Source organism: Oryctolagus cuniculus, chromosome 8 (assembly GCF_964237555.1).
Source record: "Oryctolagus cuniculus chromosome 8, mOryCun1.1, whole genome shotgun sequence".
NCBI classification, from domain to species: Eukaryota; Metazoa; Chordata; class Mammalia; order Lagomorpha; family Leporidae; genus Oryctolagus; species Oryctolagus cuniculus.
In genome coordinates this window covers 1,375,124-1,390,495 of record NC_091439.1, presented here as the reverse complement: position 1 = coordinate 1,390,495, position 15,372 = coordinate 1,375,124, and the positions used below count along the sequence as shown (strand labels likewise).

At 60.3% G+C, this 15,372-nt stretch overlaps 1 protein-coding gene across 3 annotated transcripts; it reads right to left on the bottom strand.

Moving 5' to 3' along the window:
* Positions 1–4,032: 4,032 nt before the first annotated feature.
* Positions 4,033–15,330, bottom strand: DOK2 (docking protein 2). 3 transcript variants are annotated; one of them, XM_051836772.2, is made up of 7 exons: positions 14,824–15,330; positions 11,546–11,629; positions 10,357–10,400; positions 8,313–8,594; positions 8,016–8,094; positions 7,012–7,196; positions 4,033–6,923 (listed from the first exon to the last, which is right to left on the bottom strand). In XM_051836772.2, the coding sequence occupies exons 3-7, from the start codon at positions 10,378–10,380 to the stop codon at positions 6,402–6,404; spliced, it is 1,092 nt and encodes a 363-aa protein (XP_051692732.2). In that variant the 5' UTR covers positions 10,381–10,400; positions 11,546–11,629; positions 14,824–15,330; the 3' UTR covers positions 4,033–6,401. The 3 variants fall into 3 exon arrangements, with proteins under 3 accessions (XP_051692732.2, XP_051692733.2, XP_051692731.2); XM_051836773.2 differs by lacking the exon at positions 11,546–11,629; XM_051836771.2 differs by lacking the exons at positions 10,357–10,400; positions 11,546–11,629; positions 14,824–15,330 and adding an exon at positions 9,525–9,788.
* Positions 15,331–15,372: the final 42 nt, after the last annotated feature.

The window sequence follows — 15,372 nt, the reverse complement described above, 5'->3', positions numbered from 1 at the left end:
CCAGCCACACCCTCCCAGGTGGCCTCACCAGCCTGCCATAGCCTGTGCCACCTCCTACAGACCCAGGGACCCAACCTTTCCTGCCTGGGGCTGGAAGCAGGCATGCAAGCCAAGAGCTGGCCCCTGCCCCTGCCTCCAAGTCGCTGCCCAGAGAACCTACCCCTCAGGCACCAGGGCCCAGGACATCCCCAGGGGTGTCAGTTATCACAGGAAAAGGGGCCAGGGGCCCCCAGGACCTCCCTGGCAGCTCGGACCAGTGAGGCAATCAGCAGGAGACACAGGCTCAGCCGCCCTTGGCTCAGCTGCACCTCCCCTGCAAATGCTCAGGGACTTGCAAACGGGGGAGGGAAAGAAATTCCGGCCCCCTGCAGGAAGGGCGGGCCTGGGATCCAGGATTCCCGGCCCCTCCCCACAGGCATGTGAAAGCTCACAATGGCCTCCCCCTGGACGCTGCAGCCTCCGCAGGGGGGATGCATCGAGCAGGGCTGTAAACAAAGTCTTATCCACCATGCATGCCCCGGAGAGGGATTTAAAAATAAACTCGGCCTCAGCATGGAAAACCAGGACTCAGTGCTGCTCCTTGAAATCTCGGGAGCAAGGGGGGCCCCTCCCTGCGCCCCCCCAGTGCCCCCAATGGGCCCTGGGCTGTGCAGGATGGAGCCGAGGGAAGGCGATGACACAGGAGATGCAGTGGACACTGAGGGCCCCTCTGCCCCGCCTCTGCACCCCCTCTGTCTTCTGCCCTGGCAGCTGACCGACTGCAGTGCACCTGCAGGCTGGGTGGGGCCATGTTGGAGGGGAAGCCATGTTTCTGCTTTGTTGCCATTCCACCTTGGAGAGCACCTGCACCCCCATCCCACCATCCGAGCAGACTGGGCTTCGTTTACTCTTTCAATCAAAAAACAGTTATCTAGGGTCTGCGCTGTCCTATAGCACCGGCATCCTGGCTGTTCCACTTCCGATCCAGCTCCCTGCTAATGCCCCTTGAGAAAGCAGCGGAGGATGGCCCCAAGTGCTTGGGTCCCCGCGCCCACGTGGCTCCCGGCTCCTGCCTTCAGTCTGGCCCAGCCCTGGCCACTGCAGCCATTTGGGGGAGTGAATCAGCCCATGGAAGATCCCAGAGCTCCACGTGGTGGGTAGCAGGCTCCCGGGGTCCAGGTGCTCACAACAGCAAGGAGCCCCGCTGGGTGCCCTTGTGTGCCAGCTGCCAGGCCTGGGGGGTGGTGGAGGGGTTGTGCAGCAGCTGGAATGAAACAAAGCAGGAGCTCTCCCAGGAGGCTGCCTGCTCCCCGCCTCGCCTCAAGCCACGGGTCTCCTAACCCGAGAAGCAGCAGCTTTCCCTGGTCTGGGCACTTAGGCCACGCCCTGCACAGTGTGGGAGGAGCCACCCAGACTCTCGGCCCCGCCCCCTGAACATCTCTCTGCTCTTCTTTCTTCCTGTTCCTCCCTGGCCACAGGGCCTGGGCCCACCCTCCGCAGACAGGAGGGACCCCTGCATCTCATGCCCTCACTGCTTTCTCAGATGAGGAGTCAGGCTGTGCCCTGCTGCCTGGCAGAGCCGTGGGGACCTGGTTATTACACAGGAGCCGTGGGTGAGCCAGGCTGCATTTATTCCTTATTTCATCATGGGCTGAGGGGGATTTAAAAAGTCCATGGGTGCCAGCGCCGCGGCTCACTAGGCTAATCCTCCGGCTGCGGCGCCGGCACAACCTCTACTCCCGGTTGGGGCGCCAGATTCTGTCCCGGTTGCCCCTCTTCCAAGCCAGCTCTCTGCTGTGGCCAGGAAGTGCAGTGGAGGATGGCCCAACTGCTTGGGCCCTGCACCCACATGGGAGACCAGGAGAAGCACCTGGCTCCTGGCTTCGGATCAGCACAGTGTGCAGGCCGCAGCAGCCATTGGGGGGTGAACCAACAGAAGGAAGACCTTTCTCTCTGTCTCTCTCTCACTGTCCACTCTGCCTGTCAAAAAAAAAAAAAAAAAAAAAGTCCATGGGAAATGTGTACTGTGGAAGAACTACCCACGGACTACAAAACTTGTTGTTTTTTTTTTTTAAGATTTATTTATGTATTTGAGAGGCAGAGCTACAGAAAGGGACAGGGAGAGACAGAAAGAGGTCTTCCATCCACTGATTCACTCCCCAAGTGGTTGCAACAGCCAGAGCTGGGCTGGCCCAAAGCTAGAAGCCAGAAGCTTCTTCTGGGTCTCCCACATGGGTGCAGGGACCCAAGGACTTGGGCCATCCTCCACTGCTTTCCCAGGCCACAGCAGAGAGCTGGATTTGGAAGTGGAGCAGCTGGGCCTCCAACCGGCACCCATAGGGGATGCCAGCACTGCAGGCTTTACCCACTACACAACGCCAGCCCCCCAAACCTTTTTGCGCTCATAACCAACTTGTCTGTTAATGCCTCCTTGCCAGGAAGCTTTTGGGATTTCCCTCCCATGTGGGAGACCCAGATGGAGCTCCTGGCTCCTGGCTTCAGCTTGGGCATTTGGGAGTGAACCAGTGGATGGAAGACCTCCCTCTGCGTCTCCCTCTCTCTCTCTCTCTCTGTAACTTCCAAATAAACAAATAAGCGCCATCCAGGCCTCTCACAGGGATGCAGGGGTCCAAGCACTTGGTTCTTCCTCTGCTGCTTTCCCAGGTGCATTAGCAGGGAGTTGGATGGGAAGTGGGGCAGCCAGACTCGAACTGGCGCCCATGTGGGATGCCTATGGGATGCCGGCACTGTAGACGGTGGCTTAACCCGCTGTGCCACAATGCCACCCCAACAAATAAATCTTAAAACAGAAAAGGCACAGAGGGAAGACAGAGAGGCCGGGAAGCAAAAAGGCACAAGGCAGCCTCGGGGGCCTGTGCACATGGGTGGCAGGCCCCAGCCCGCTGGGTCTCTAGGTGCCGGGGCGCCTTCCCGACCTCGCCGCCGAAGGCCGTTCCTAAGTATCCCGGTCACCTCAGAGCTTCTCCGGAGACCCCCTTCCGGGCGGGGCAGTCCCCTAAGGGGTCCAGGGGGCTCGCCCACCCACGCAGCAAGCGCCGCCCCCAACGAGGGGCCAGGCACGCGGGACTCGCGGGGTGTTGGGGGCCCCCTCAACCGATCCCTCAGCCGGTGTCCATGTCACGCCCTCATCGCCCCCTCCCCAGACGCCCAGGCCGGCTCCGACCTCGCACCGCCCCCCAGAGCGAGGGGAGGGGCGGCGTTCAGCGTAAGACCTCACCTCTGGGAGGCAGGATCCGCCGGCCCCACGTGGGACTGGAGGGTCTGGGTTGGAAAGCCCGCAGGTGAATCCCTTCCTTCCGGGCACTGCCCCCAGACTTGGCAGCGGCTAAGCCCCAGTGGCCTTTTCCACAGGCTAACACTGCCCCCTGCTGGGCTGATCCAGGTGGTCACCGCGAACGAGGACGTGGGAGCGGTCTCCCAGCTCTGTGGGGGCGCCAGGCCTTCCTCCCCACGGTGTGCCCTGGGGCTGGGATGACGTGGCGTCCACGGTCGCAGCGCTTCTGCCTACACAACAGAGGCAGGACCCCAGGAAGGCCCTGGCTGACTCTCTCCAGCTGCTTGCCCCCTGGCCCGAATGCCACACTAGACACGGCTGAGGTTGCTGTGCACCCAGGAGACCAACGTCAGCCCAATTGTCCCTCCTTTCCCACCTACACTCCAGAGCCCCTGCTGGCTCTTCTTTTAGCCTCAAGAGGGTAATGCGGGGGCCAACGGTGTGGTGTAGTGGGTTAATGCTCTGGCCTGAAGCGCTGGCATCCCATATGGGCACAGGTTCGAGTCCCAGCTGCTCCACTTCCCATCCAGCTCTCTGCTATGGCCTGGGATAGCAGTAGAAGATGGCCCAAGTCCTTGGGCCTCTGCACAAGCTCCTGGCTCCTGGCTTCATATCAGCGCAGCTCCACCAGTTGCGGACATTTGGGGGAGTGAACCAGAAGATAGAAGACATTTCTCGCTCTCTCTTGGCCTCTCCTCTCTGTGTGTGTAACTCTTTCAAATAAATAAATAAATATTTAAAAAAAAGTCCTGGAAAAATGGAACTAAAGGGATGAGTTTATTTGGATGCAAAAAAATTAGTTTTTACATGTGGAAAATGTGCACTATAAAAAAACTACTCATGGATTTCAATTCTCTTTTAGTTATCACCACCTTCTTAACCTCAACATATCAGAAATGAAGTTTATCTTCTCAGAACCTGAGCTTATCCAGCAAATCTCTGGGGACCCCACCATCTGCAGGAGCTGTCTCTATAATGCCTGTTTTTGAGACACAGAGACAGAGAGAGAGAGAGAGAGAGAGAGAGAGAGTGCGCTCATTCAGTGGTCTACTCCCCAGATGCCTACAGCGACCCGCCAGGAACCCGATCAAGGGCTCCCACACCGATGGCAGGAATTCAGGCACCTGTGCTATCTATCACCTGCTGCCTCCCTGTTAAGTGAGGGGAAATCTAGATTGTCGCCTGGTCCTCATCTCTGAGCACAGACCCGTCCTGGACACATGCCTCCCCTTACTCTCTTCATACCCCTTACAGATGCACCTTAAATGCCACCTTTGATACGAAGCCTGTCTTGGTCCCCCAACAAAGACTTATCTCTTCCAAAGGCCAGATCTTCTTTCTCCTTCTTAAAAAAAGAGGGGGGTGGCGGGACTGTGGGCATACCAGGCCCTGCCTCCACCTGTGGCACTGGCATCCCATATGGACACTTAAGGTTTGAGTTCCAGCTGCTCTACTTCTGATCCAGCTCTCTGCTAATGCACCTGGGAGAGCAGTGGAAGATGGCCCAAGTGCTTGGGCCCCTGCACCCACCAGGAGACCCAGAAGGAGCTCCTGGCTCCTGGTTTTGGATTGGCCCAGCACTGACTGTTGCAGCCATCTGGGGAGTGAAACAGTGGATGGAAGACCTCTCTCCCTCTCTGTGTCTATAACTCTGCCTCTCAAATAAATCAATGCATCTTTAAAACCATATGATAGGTACAAAGACTCACAACAGCCAGGGCTTGGTTGGATTGAACCTCCCCCCACTGAGAACTCAACCCAGGTCTCCCATATAGGTGGCAGGTACCCAAGGACTTGAACCATCGCCTGCCACTCTCCAGGTGCACATGAGCAGGAAGCTGGGATGGGGAACAGAGTAAGGACTCGAACTCAAGGCCTCCAGTATGGGATGCAGACAACCTAGCTGCAAGGCCAAACACCTGCCCCTGTTTGTTTATGTATTTGAAAGGCAGAGTGAGAGAGAGAGAGAGAGAGAGGTCTTCCATACACTGGTTCACTCCCCAAATGGCTGCAACGGCCAAGGCTGGGACAGGCCAAAGCCAGGAGCCAGGAGCCGCTTCCAGGTCTCCCCCACTATTAGCAGAGAGGGGGATGGGAAGTGGAGCAGCTGGCGCCCACATGGGATGAAGCAGCCGCTGTACCTGCTATGCCCTGTGCACCTTGAATTTGAGTCAGGAGGGCTCTGTCCCCCTAGGCGGATGAATGGATGAACCTGTCACTGAGAGAGTGGCTTTGTCATGCAAACCAGCTCTCCTGCCGTGATGCTGAGCTCTTGTGCTCCCCAGCACCCCCCCCCCAAACCACCATTCTCACAGCAGCAGCAAAGGGGTGCAGCAGGTTAACCCCTCATTTGTGACTGCCGCATCCCTTATCTGAGTGCTGATGCCAGTCCCGGCTGCTCTGCTTCTAATCCAGCTTCCTGCTAATGCTCCTGGGAAAGCAGCGGAAGACGGTACCTGGGACCCCTGCCCACCTACCAGGGAGACCCGGATGGAGTTCCCGGCTCCTGGTTTCAGTCTGGCCCAGCTCTGGCTGTTGTGGGCATCTGAGGAGTTAGCCAGCGGATGGAAGCTCTCTCTCTCTTTCAAATTAATTAATTCAGTACATTAAAAAAACCAACCAACCAATCAACCACTTTCCCAGTGCACTCTCACTTCCGTGGGCACAGACACCCGGGACCTGCAGTCCCAGCGCTCCCGGTTGGCTTCTGGCTGGCCCAGTCCCCTCCCTCCCCTCCCCCACACCCCCTAGCATTCATCCAAACAAAAATACTTGGGGAACTTTAATGCTACAGAGAAATCGGACACCTGCCCGATAGCTGCGGCCACTCTCCAGGGGGGTGGGGCAGGGGTCCGCCCAGAGCCAGGCCTGTGTCTGCGTGGGGGTGGACATCAGCAGGCAGGAGCCACAGATTTGCCCTCTGCCCCCCAGCGCCTTGCGGACCGCGCCCCAGAGAAGGAAGTAGAAGAGGAGGAGGGTGCGTGGGTGGGTGGGTGCCTCCAGGGCACCCTTCCTGCCCCGGGGTGGTGACTCACCCCGCAGGCTCTGGGAGGGGCAACCCCGCCGACCCAGCCGCGGCCAGGCGGACAGCGAGGGAGGGGAGGGGAGCGAGCGCCGGCCGCGCGGGTCACTTGGGGCCTTTCCTGAGAACCACGTTGTCATACTCGGCGGCCGGCGGCCAGCCCGAGGCAGGGCGCTCCCGCCGCCCCCACGCCTCGGCCCCCGGCCCCTGCGGGCTGTCGTACAGGGTCAGGGCGGCCACACCCTCGGGCTCGTCGTAGATGGGGTCGGGCCCCGCGGGCGGCTGCTCCTCGATGCTGTCGTACAGCGGGTCGGGCGGGGGCAAGGGGCGCGCCAGGCTGTGCCCCCGGCGGCGGGCCACGGCGTCGAAGGGCACGGCGTAGTCCCCCTCGGGGGCCCGCGTGCGAGGCGCGGGCAGGGGCGCGGCGGGCGGCGGCGACGGCAGCGAGTCGAGCGGCTGTGCGTAGGGGCTCTCGGGGCGCGCGGCGGCCGGCGCGGGGCCCGCGTTCTTCTGGGCGCTGATGGCCTCCTCCAGGGCCGAGAAGATCTCGTTGCCCTGCCGCGTTTCGAACTCAAAGCTGCCCTCTCCGGACAAGCAGCGCCGGCCTGCCTCGAAGGAAAAGGTCACCTAGGCGGCAGGGGTCGGGGGTCAGGGGCCCGAGCAGGTGCACTGGGCCCTCCTGATCCTCTCCAACCTGGCTCGCGCTTTCGCTCACCTTGTCCCGCCCGAACCGTCGCAGAAACCTGTAGGGCCAGTGGAACAGCGGTGTGCCGGGCTCCGAGCCGCCCCACAGCTCCAGGGCGTTCTCCCCGGCTCGCAGGATATAGGAGCCCCGGAGCCGGCACCTCTCGCTGGCTTCTGTGGGTCTCATGGTCACTGCAAACTCCTTGCAAGGGACCACTGGGGAGCAGAGAGGAGAGAAAAGTCGGGGGGGAGGGGCGCAGCCTCCAGGAAAAGCATGACAAATTCCTCCGGCGTGGGGGTGGGGAGCACCTGTCTGGATGGTGTAGGCTAAGCTGGCCTGAGCCGGGTCATCCGGCCAGGTACCTCCACCCCCACGCGTGCCCACCCACCCTGGGCACATCCACGCGATCCTGTGCTCACAAGCTTCCTGTTGGTGTTGCCAGGCCCACAGCCTGGGCTTCATCTCACCTCTCACCCACAAACCAGCTGGCTCCCCAACTCCCACTGTTAACAGCTTCAGGGGAAGCCCGACCCTGCCTCCACTGCCTATGCCTGCAGGTGCCCTGGGGGGCGGGGGAGCTTAGGTGGACAGGGGACTCTGTGTCCACCGGCCATGCTTGTACAAGCACGCACACGCACGCACACACAGCCCAGAGGACAAGAGCCGGTGACAGTGGCACCTGCCTTGTCACCCAAAAGCTCCCAGCCACCTGAGACTTGCACAGGCAAACACAGAAAAGTTCTCTCTCTCTCTCTCTCTCTGTTCTCCCCTCCCCCAGACAATCGCTGGGGTCCCAGCACAGAGGACTTAAGAGCAGCAACCTCACGTGGGGCCCCTCAGCCTGAACAAGAGGGGGTGAACCAGCAGTGGTACTCAGGGAGGCGCCCCCCCCCCCCGCCTTAGGCAGCACCGGAAGCAAGGGGGAAAGGCTGATAAGGCGACTGGCCCAGGTTGGGGACAACCACGAGACAGGAAGACTCGGGGACCGGCAGGGGCCCCTCACCTCCTCCCACCCACACCCCAGGGAGCCTCACCTGTGGCCCGGCTGTACAGCTCGTTGATCTCCATGTGGGGCTGGCCACTCTTCCCCTCGGGCGCCTGCAGCTCCTTCCTCTGCCCCAAGGGGAGGAGGCCGGGGTCTCAGCACCTCTGCTGCCCTCCAGGCTGTCCTCCAACCCCTGAGCCCCTCGTGCACTCTCTGGACCCCCTCGTGCACTCTCTGGACCGGGCTGCCAACTCCAACACCCTGACCTGGACGTTCTAACACCTGCTCACCAGAAGTGGCCAGGGCCCCCCCCACCGCCCACCCCCACCCCTTCTGAACGACTCACGGGGAAAGCCAGCAGACAGATGGCCTGCAGCCAGTCACTGCGCTCTGCCGTGGGGGCTGCCAGGAGGTACAGGCGCTCCTTGGTCTCCAGGAGGAAGGCGCTGGTGTCCCGGGGGCTGCTGGCCTCGGAGCCGGCCTCGGCCACCCGCAGGCAGTCACTGAGGCGGATGACCCTCCGGCCAGCATCTCCCCGACGTGTCTTCTCTGGGCCCTCCTGGAGCTCCAGGCGGGCCAAGGCGCAGCCCGACTCCGCGTACAGCACGGCCCCGAACCGGCGCCATTTCTGAACCCAGATGCGTGGGAGAGGGAGCACCGGGAGGGAGCCACCCAGAGAGAGAGAGAGAGAGAGAGAGAGAGAGAGAGAGAGCTTGTGACCACAGGGAAGGGGGGCTTGCACGGGAGATGGGGACGGATAGGGAGGCAGAGAGGGTAACTGGGCCCACGGAGTGCGAGGACAGGAGATGGGCCAGAAGCAACAGAGAGGCTGCTGAAGGCAGCAGGAGGCACAGCAGTGAGCTGCAGGGGGAGCAGGCTGCAAGCAGCAGGAAGCCCGCCCTGCAGGTGCTGGTCTAGGGAAGAGCACCAGTGAGCTCCAGAGGTAGAGGAGGGGTTGGGGGGAGCGCCAGGGGCCTGCCCTGGACATGTTCACAAGAGAGGGCCTGTCTCCAGAAACTTCTCTCCGGGCCCCCTGAAGTTTTCTGCTTGACAGGTAGGGCGTTGGGGGGAGTGGAGGGAAAGGGGAGAGAAACAGAGACTGACTGGGTGGGTCCGCTGGGGACAAGACTTCCTCATTCAAGGAGGCCAGGAGAGGAGGAGGAGGTTGGACGCCCTGAGGCTGCAGCTCCCAGAGGCCCCTGACCTGCTTAATGCCAGCCAGACACTCCCCCCTCCACAAGGTGGGGAAAGTGAGGGAGACCCTCCAGCATCGTCCCGGATTGCCCCCCACCCCATGCCTTCCATCCCTGTCCAAGCTGCCCCAGGAGAGGAAGTCGAGAGAGAGCACAAGAACGCAGGAGCTAAGTCAGCACCCTCCTTCCTCTCCACCCCCGCCTGCGCCACGGGGCCTGGCTTGGGAGGCAAGCATGGTAAGGAAAGAGCCTGCCTGAGCTGGAACGCCGGCATAGTCCCCACAGAGGGATTGGGAGCCTGGAGCTCCCTCCAGCCCCTGCACCCAGCCCCTGTGCCCAGCCCCTGCGCCCAGCCCGGCTCCCACCTTCGCAAACGCTTGGTGCTGCTGCAGGTACAAGCAGCCCTGCTTCACAGCCACGGCCTCCATCGTCTCACCATCTCGGGCCCCTGGCGTCCACTCCCTCCTTCCACTCCGCCCTCTGCCTCTCCCCTCTCTTCTCAGCCTGTGTTCCCCCTTCTCGCAAGTTCAAGTTCATTTCCTCTCTGCCTAGGGTTTTCTGCACTGTTCTAGCCTGCTCGCTGACGACAGGCCGATAGGCTTGTGGTTTCTTGCTCTGCGTGCGTGTGTGTGTGTGTGTGTGTGTGTGTTTGGTTTCTGATGAGTGAGCTTCACACTCAAGCTTCCTGCATTTCCAGCCACTAAGAAATAATGCCCCCAAAAAGCCAAATTCCAGCTCCTCCAAGAGCAGCAACTCAGGGACACGGGACGGCATGGGGAGTCACCAGAGAGAGCGGCTGCCACCCAAGAACAGTGAGGCCCAGAAACCCGGTCCGCGAGTCAGACTCAGAGCAGCAGGCCCCAGGCCCCAGGCCCCAGGCCCCGGCTGGCTGCTGCTGAGCACCCCCGAGCTGGAAGAGGCCTTAGAAAGCAATGGGCCCAAATCACTTAGAAACGAGGAAACCCAGGCTCACAGCAGGGTCTCAGCACTTGCTCAAGGTCGTCAAGCTGGAAGCCAGGTCTCTCAACTGGCTGAGGGCTGCAGCACACTCAGCACTGCACACACACACACCTTCCCACTCCGTGGGAACACTGCCTCACCCTGCCCACCGCCCGCCCACACAGTCTGGAACCAGGGACATCCCCTCTGGAGCCAGCACTGACCACCAGCAAGTGCATCTCAGCTGTTGGATCTCACCTTTTTTCCAGGCTTTGGGAGCATCAGGAAGTCACAGGGCTCATCTGGAAGGGATTAAAAAAAAGATTTATTATTTATTTGAAAGGTAGAGTTACACACGGTGGGAGAGAGAGAGAGAGGGAGAGAGAGAGAGAGAGAGAGAGAGAGAGAGAGAGAGAGAGAGAATCTTCCATCTGCTGGCTCACTCCCCAAATGGCCTCAACAGCCAAGGCTGAGTCAGGTTGAAACCAGGAGCCAGGAGCCTCATCTGGGTCTCCCACGTGGGTGCAGGGGCCCAGGCACTTGGGCCATCTTCTACTGCTTCCCCAGGCCATAGCAGGGAGCTGGAAGGAAAGTGGAGCAGCCGGGACTTGAACACCATATGGGATGATGGCATCACAGGCAGTGGCTTAACCTGCACCACAACAGGGGGTCCTGCAAGCGTGATCTACGTAGCAACAACTTCAATATAGATATTTTGTTTGTTTGTTTTTTTGTTTGTTTTTTTTGACAGGCAGAGTGGACAGAGAGAGAGAGAGAGACAGAGAGAAAGGTCTTCCTTTGCTGTTGGTTCACCCTCCAATGGCCGCCGTGGCCGGCGCACCACGCTGATCCGAAACCAGGAGCCAGGTGCTTATCCTGGTCTCCCATGGGGTGCAGGGCCCAAGCACTTGGGCCATCCTCCACTGCACTCCTGGGCCACAGCAGAGAGCTGGCCTGGAAGAGGGGCAACCGGGACAGAATCCGGCACCCCGACCGGGACTAGAACCTGGTGTGCCGGCGCCGCAAGGCGGAGGATTAGCCTATTGAGCCACGGCACCGGCCCAATATAGATATTTTTAAAAGTTTTATTTATCTTATTGGAGAGGCAAAGAGAGAAGCAGGGACAATGAGCTCTCATCTGCTAGTAAAACAGCCAGGACGGAGCCAGGCTGGCGTTATGAACGGGGAACTCAATCCAGGTCTCCCGTGTGGGTAGCAGGGACCTGAGCAACCACTGAGCCGTCACTCCTGCTTGCCCGGGGAAGCAGGAACAGAAAGCTGGAATCAGAAGCAGGGCTGGGGCTTGAACCCGAGCACCCTGGAGTGACATGGCTTAACAGTTAGGCCAAACTCACCCTCTCCTCCCATACATATTCTAAAATGCTTCACAGTTCACGTTCACCAGCCACACAGTCACCCAACGAAGGCAGACGAGGTCTGAACACACCTGCTGGCAGCTTGCTGAGAGCCGCAGAGCCAGCTGGGAGGCTGTGGAGGACGCAGAGCCCAGGGCGCCTGGTTGATTGATTTTCTGAAAGGCAGAGTTACAGACAAGGAGAGACGGAGATCGTCCATCTGCTGGTTCACTCTCCAAATGGCCACAACAGCCAGGGCTGTGCCAGGCAGGAGCCAGGAGCATCATCCGGGTCTCCCACGTGGGTGCAGGGGCCCAAGCACTTGGGCCATCTTCTGCTGCTTTCCCAGGCCATTGCAGAGAGCAGGATAGGAAGTGGAGCATCCGGGACACCAACCAGAAACCACATGGGATGCCAGCGTCGCAGACAGGCCCAGCTCCAGATCTTTAATTCAGTTTTGTTGGGCCCCAGCTGGAATCTAGACCCTGTGCAAGTAGATGAATTGCCTTGAGAAATCCAAGCTCCTGGGATGGCTGAGGTCTGCGGAGAGTGCTCAGTCACCAGCTCGCTGCCCGCAGCTCTGCCACATGGGTTAGTTAGCACAGGCTGAGCCCCCAGCCCAAGGGAGACTAAGCCACTGTTAGGGGAGACGCACGCACCTGGGGACGTGGTTAGGAGTGTGGAGATGGGACACGGCCCGTTCTGTGATTCCGTGTCGCTAGTCCCAAAGGAGACCCAGCTACGCCTGTGGAGCGGGAGGGGACGGGCGTGTGAGGCCCCCCCGCGGAACTCTGAGGGCAGAGCTTGCTGAAAGCCCCAGTTCTGGGGCAGCTTTGCGCCCCAACACGAGAGCTTGTTTCTCCACCGCTCCCATCGCCCAAGCGGTCATATTCCACCCGGAACCACAGGGGGGCACCCGAGTTTACCAGACGACACCAACACTTGACACCTGGAGGCCTGAGCCCCAGGTAAGGCACGCACCCCTTTCCCCTCCTTGCCGGACTTGGTCCGTATCCGCGGCCTGCAGCAAGAGGGCGACACAGCCACATGGCTGTGGCCCTCGGAGGCCCTTGCGACTCCACCTGGGGCCCCTGGAGAGCAGTGCTCAACCAGGAGAGGGCAATCCTGGGCACAGGGCCCCACAGACTCAGCTCTAAGACACAGCAGAGGGGCAGAGAAGTAGGGGGAGGCCCTAGGCATTCCCGGCATCAGTGAGGGGAAGAGAAAGTGTTGGAAAGGATCCTACAGAGGCTTCCACGCGGCACAGGTGGGGCTTGGAGTCGCCCTTGACTACTCTTTGCTTCGACTGGAAAGGAAGGGGCACCCTAAACCCCACGCGTGCCTCAGGTATTGGCTGCTGGGACCCTTTCTTTCATAGTGGTTTCTCTCAGCAGGAGAGAGGACTCAACACAGGTCAGAAACCAGGGCTCCAGGGTCCTGTTCTCCTGCAGGGATGATAACGGATCCCCACACGAAGGACTTGCAGTAAAGAAAGAAGCAGAGACTGCCTCCGGCTCCCCCACTGGCTCGGGGATCAGGTGGCCAGCAACAGGTGTACAAGGGGGCACTCCCCGAGGAACAGCCCACAGAAGACATGCAGGATGGGTAGCGAGCGGACCAAGGACGGAGCAGAGGAGCGAGTGTGCAGAGGTTCCGCAAGGTCCCATCCGTGCCTCCTGCACCCCCACTGGCTCCTGGCCATGCGGGGAAGCTCAAGCCCAGTTTCTTCCTGGGCCTGCACCACCTCTCGCCATTACGTCCATCGCTTCTCCCAGCACTAAGACGGAGGAGAGCCTAGAGATCTTACCTAACACTGGCATAAAACTTCAAGGGCTTAATGTTCAATATGAGCCCTGCCCCCAAACCCAGAATGAGACGGAGACACAAAGAAGTGACGTTCAACAATCATTTACTGGGGCTGGTGCTGTGGCATAGCGGGTAAAGCTGCCTTCTGCAGTGCCGGCATCCCATATGGGCACCGGTTCTAGTCCTGGATGCTCCACTTCCAATCCAGCTCTCTGCTGTGGCCTGGAAAAGCAGTGGAGGATGGCCCAGGTCCTTGGGTCCCTGCTCTCACGTGAGAGACCGGGAAGAAGCCCTGGCTCCTGATTGGTGCAGCTCCAGCCATTGCAGTCATCTGGGGAGTGAATCAGTGGATGGAAGATTCTCTCTCTCTCTGCCTCTCTCTCTGTAACCCTGCCTTTCAAATAATAGTAATTAAAATTTAATTAAAAAATTAAAAAAATCATTTACTGAACACCAGCTCTCTGTTGAGGTACTGGGTACATAGGATAAATAAGACAAACAAACAGAATCCCTATTTTCCTTGTGTAGTTCGAGCTGGTGAGCCTGATAATGAGAAGACTAGGTAGGTCACGTCACACAAACAGGGGTCAGTGTCGTAGGACAGTGATGAGGTCGGGGACGACTTTCCAGACGGCGGGAAGAAGACCCCTCTGGGGTGACAGCTGAGGCACGAAGGCAGCACTCCTGGCATGAGTTACTGTGAGTGCAAAGGTCCTGGGGCAGGAACACCCTGCCTAGGAGGAACTGCAGAGAAGGCCAGAATGACCAGAGCACGTTGAGCAAGTAGGGATATGGGAGAGACAAGGTCAGGATGGACAGGTGGCCTCTCGGGCTACGGCAAAGACTTGGGCTCTCAACCAGCAGGTCCAGGATTTTAAGCAGCGATGTGAATTATCTGGATTACAATAGAAGCAACACTGCTGTCCCGCAGCTGTAGGGATAACAGATTATCCGGGAGCAAGGCAGCAGGCAGGGAAACTAGTCTGGAATCTACAACCAGAGCCCAGGAGAAACGTCATGGTGGCCCGGGTGGGGTGTTCTCGGTGGCCAGATCTGGGTGGGTGTGTGTCAGCCAGATTCATCCGGGCTTGCCAGCAGATTGGCTGAGTGTGTGTGCGCCTTGAGGATCAAGATAACTCCCGGGCGTCTGTTTTGTGAGCTGGTGAGGCAGGGCAGTGAGAGACACAGCAAGCGACAAGTGGGTGAGGTGCAGGGTGGATGAGCCCGGACAGCTCTGGGCCTAGAGCAGCAGGAAGTGGTCACCTCTGCTCCAATCGGTCAAGCAGGGAACGCAAAGGTTGCCAGTGCAGTTGTGGCTCCGGGAACACTCCACTGCAGAGCAATCGATTCAGGTTCCGACCCCGCCGCCCCTGTCTCCCGGCACGCATGGCGCTCCATGATTGGACATCTCAGGGGCCGGGCTTGCCAGAAGCAACGGTCAGCAGCTCTGCCTCGCTCCTGCCTCCCAAATCCCCTAAATCGATCCTATTGGCAGTCTAACCTAGCGCAGCAAACCCCCAGCTGCAGGGACACCTGGGAAATGTAGTTTTTAGGTGCGTCCTACCTTGACCAACCAGGAAGACGCACTAGAAAGGAGGTCGGCAGCGGCGGCCACGATCGCCCAGTGCCAGTCCACTGCACCCCCAGTGTGAAGGGCCACTCGCCCCCACCCGAGGCGCCGGGTCAGCCGTGGAAGCCGGAGAGCGGCGCTCCGTGGCAGCGGCAGGGACAGGGACCCCACCCCACCGCCCCCACCCCAGCATCTGAGCCCCCTCGGGAGGCTGCGTGTGCTACCCCTCTCTCTGCGCGGGCCATCGCCGCAGAGCAGGACGGCAACAGGAACCCGGAGCTGGTTCTCTGGAGGACGCGGCCCCCGCGGCGCGGGAGGGCTCCCCGCCGGGAGAGGCGGCGCCACAGCTCGGCCCGTCCCTCTGCGCGCCGACCCCCGGCCCGCGCCCGCCCGAGCAGCGCGGCCCCTTTAAGCCCCATGTAAACAAAGCTTTGTTCCCCCGGCGCCCCCGCCTCCGCGCTCCCCCGGCCCGGCGTCCCCGGGCCGCTGACGTCGCGCGCGCCTCGACGCCGTCCCGGCGCCGCTGCGCATTCTCCAACCCGG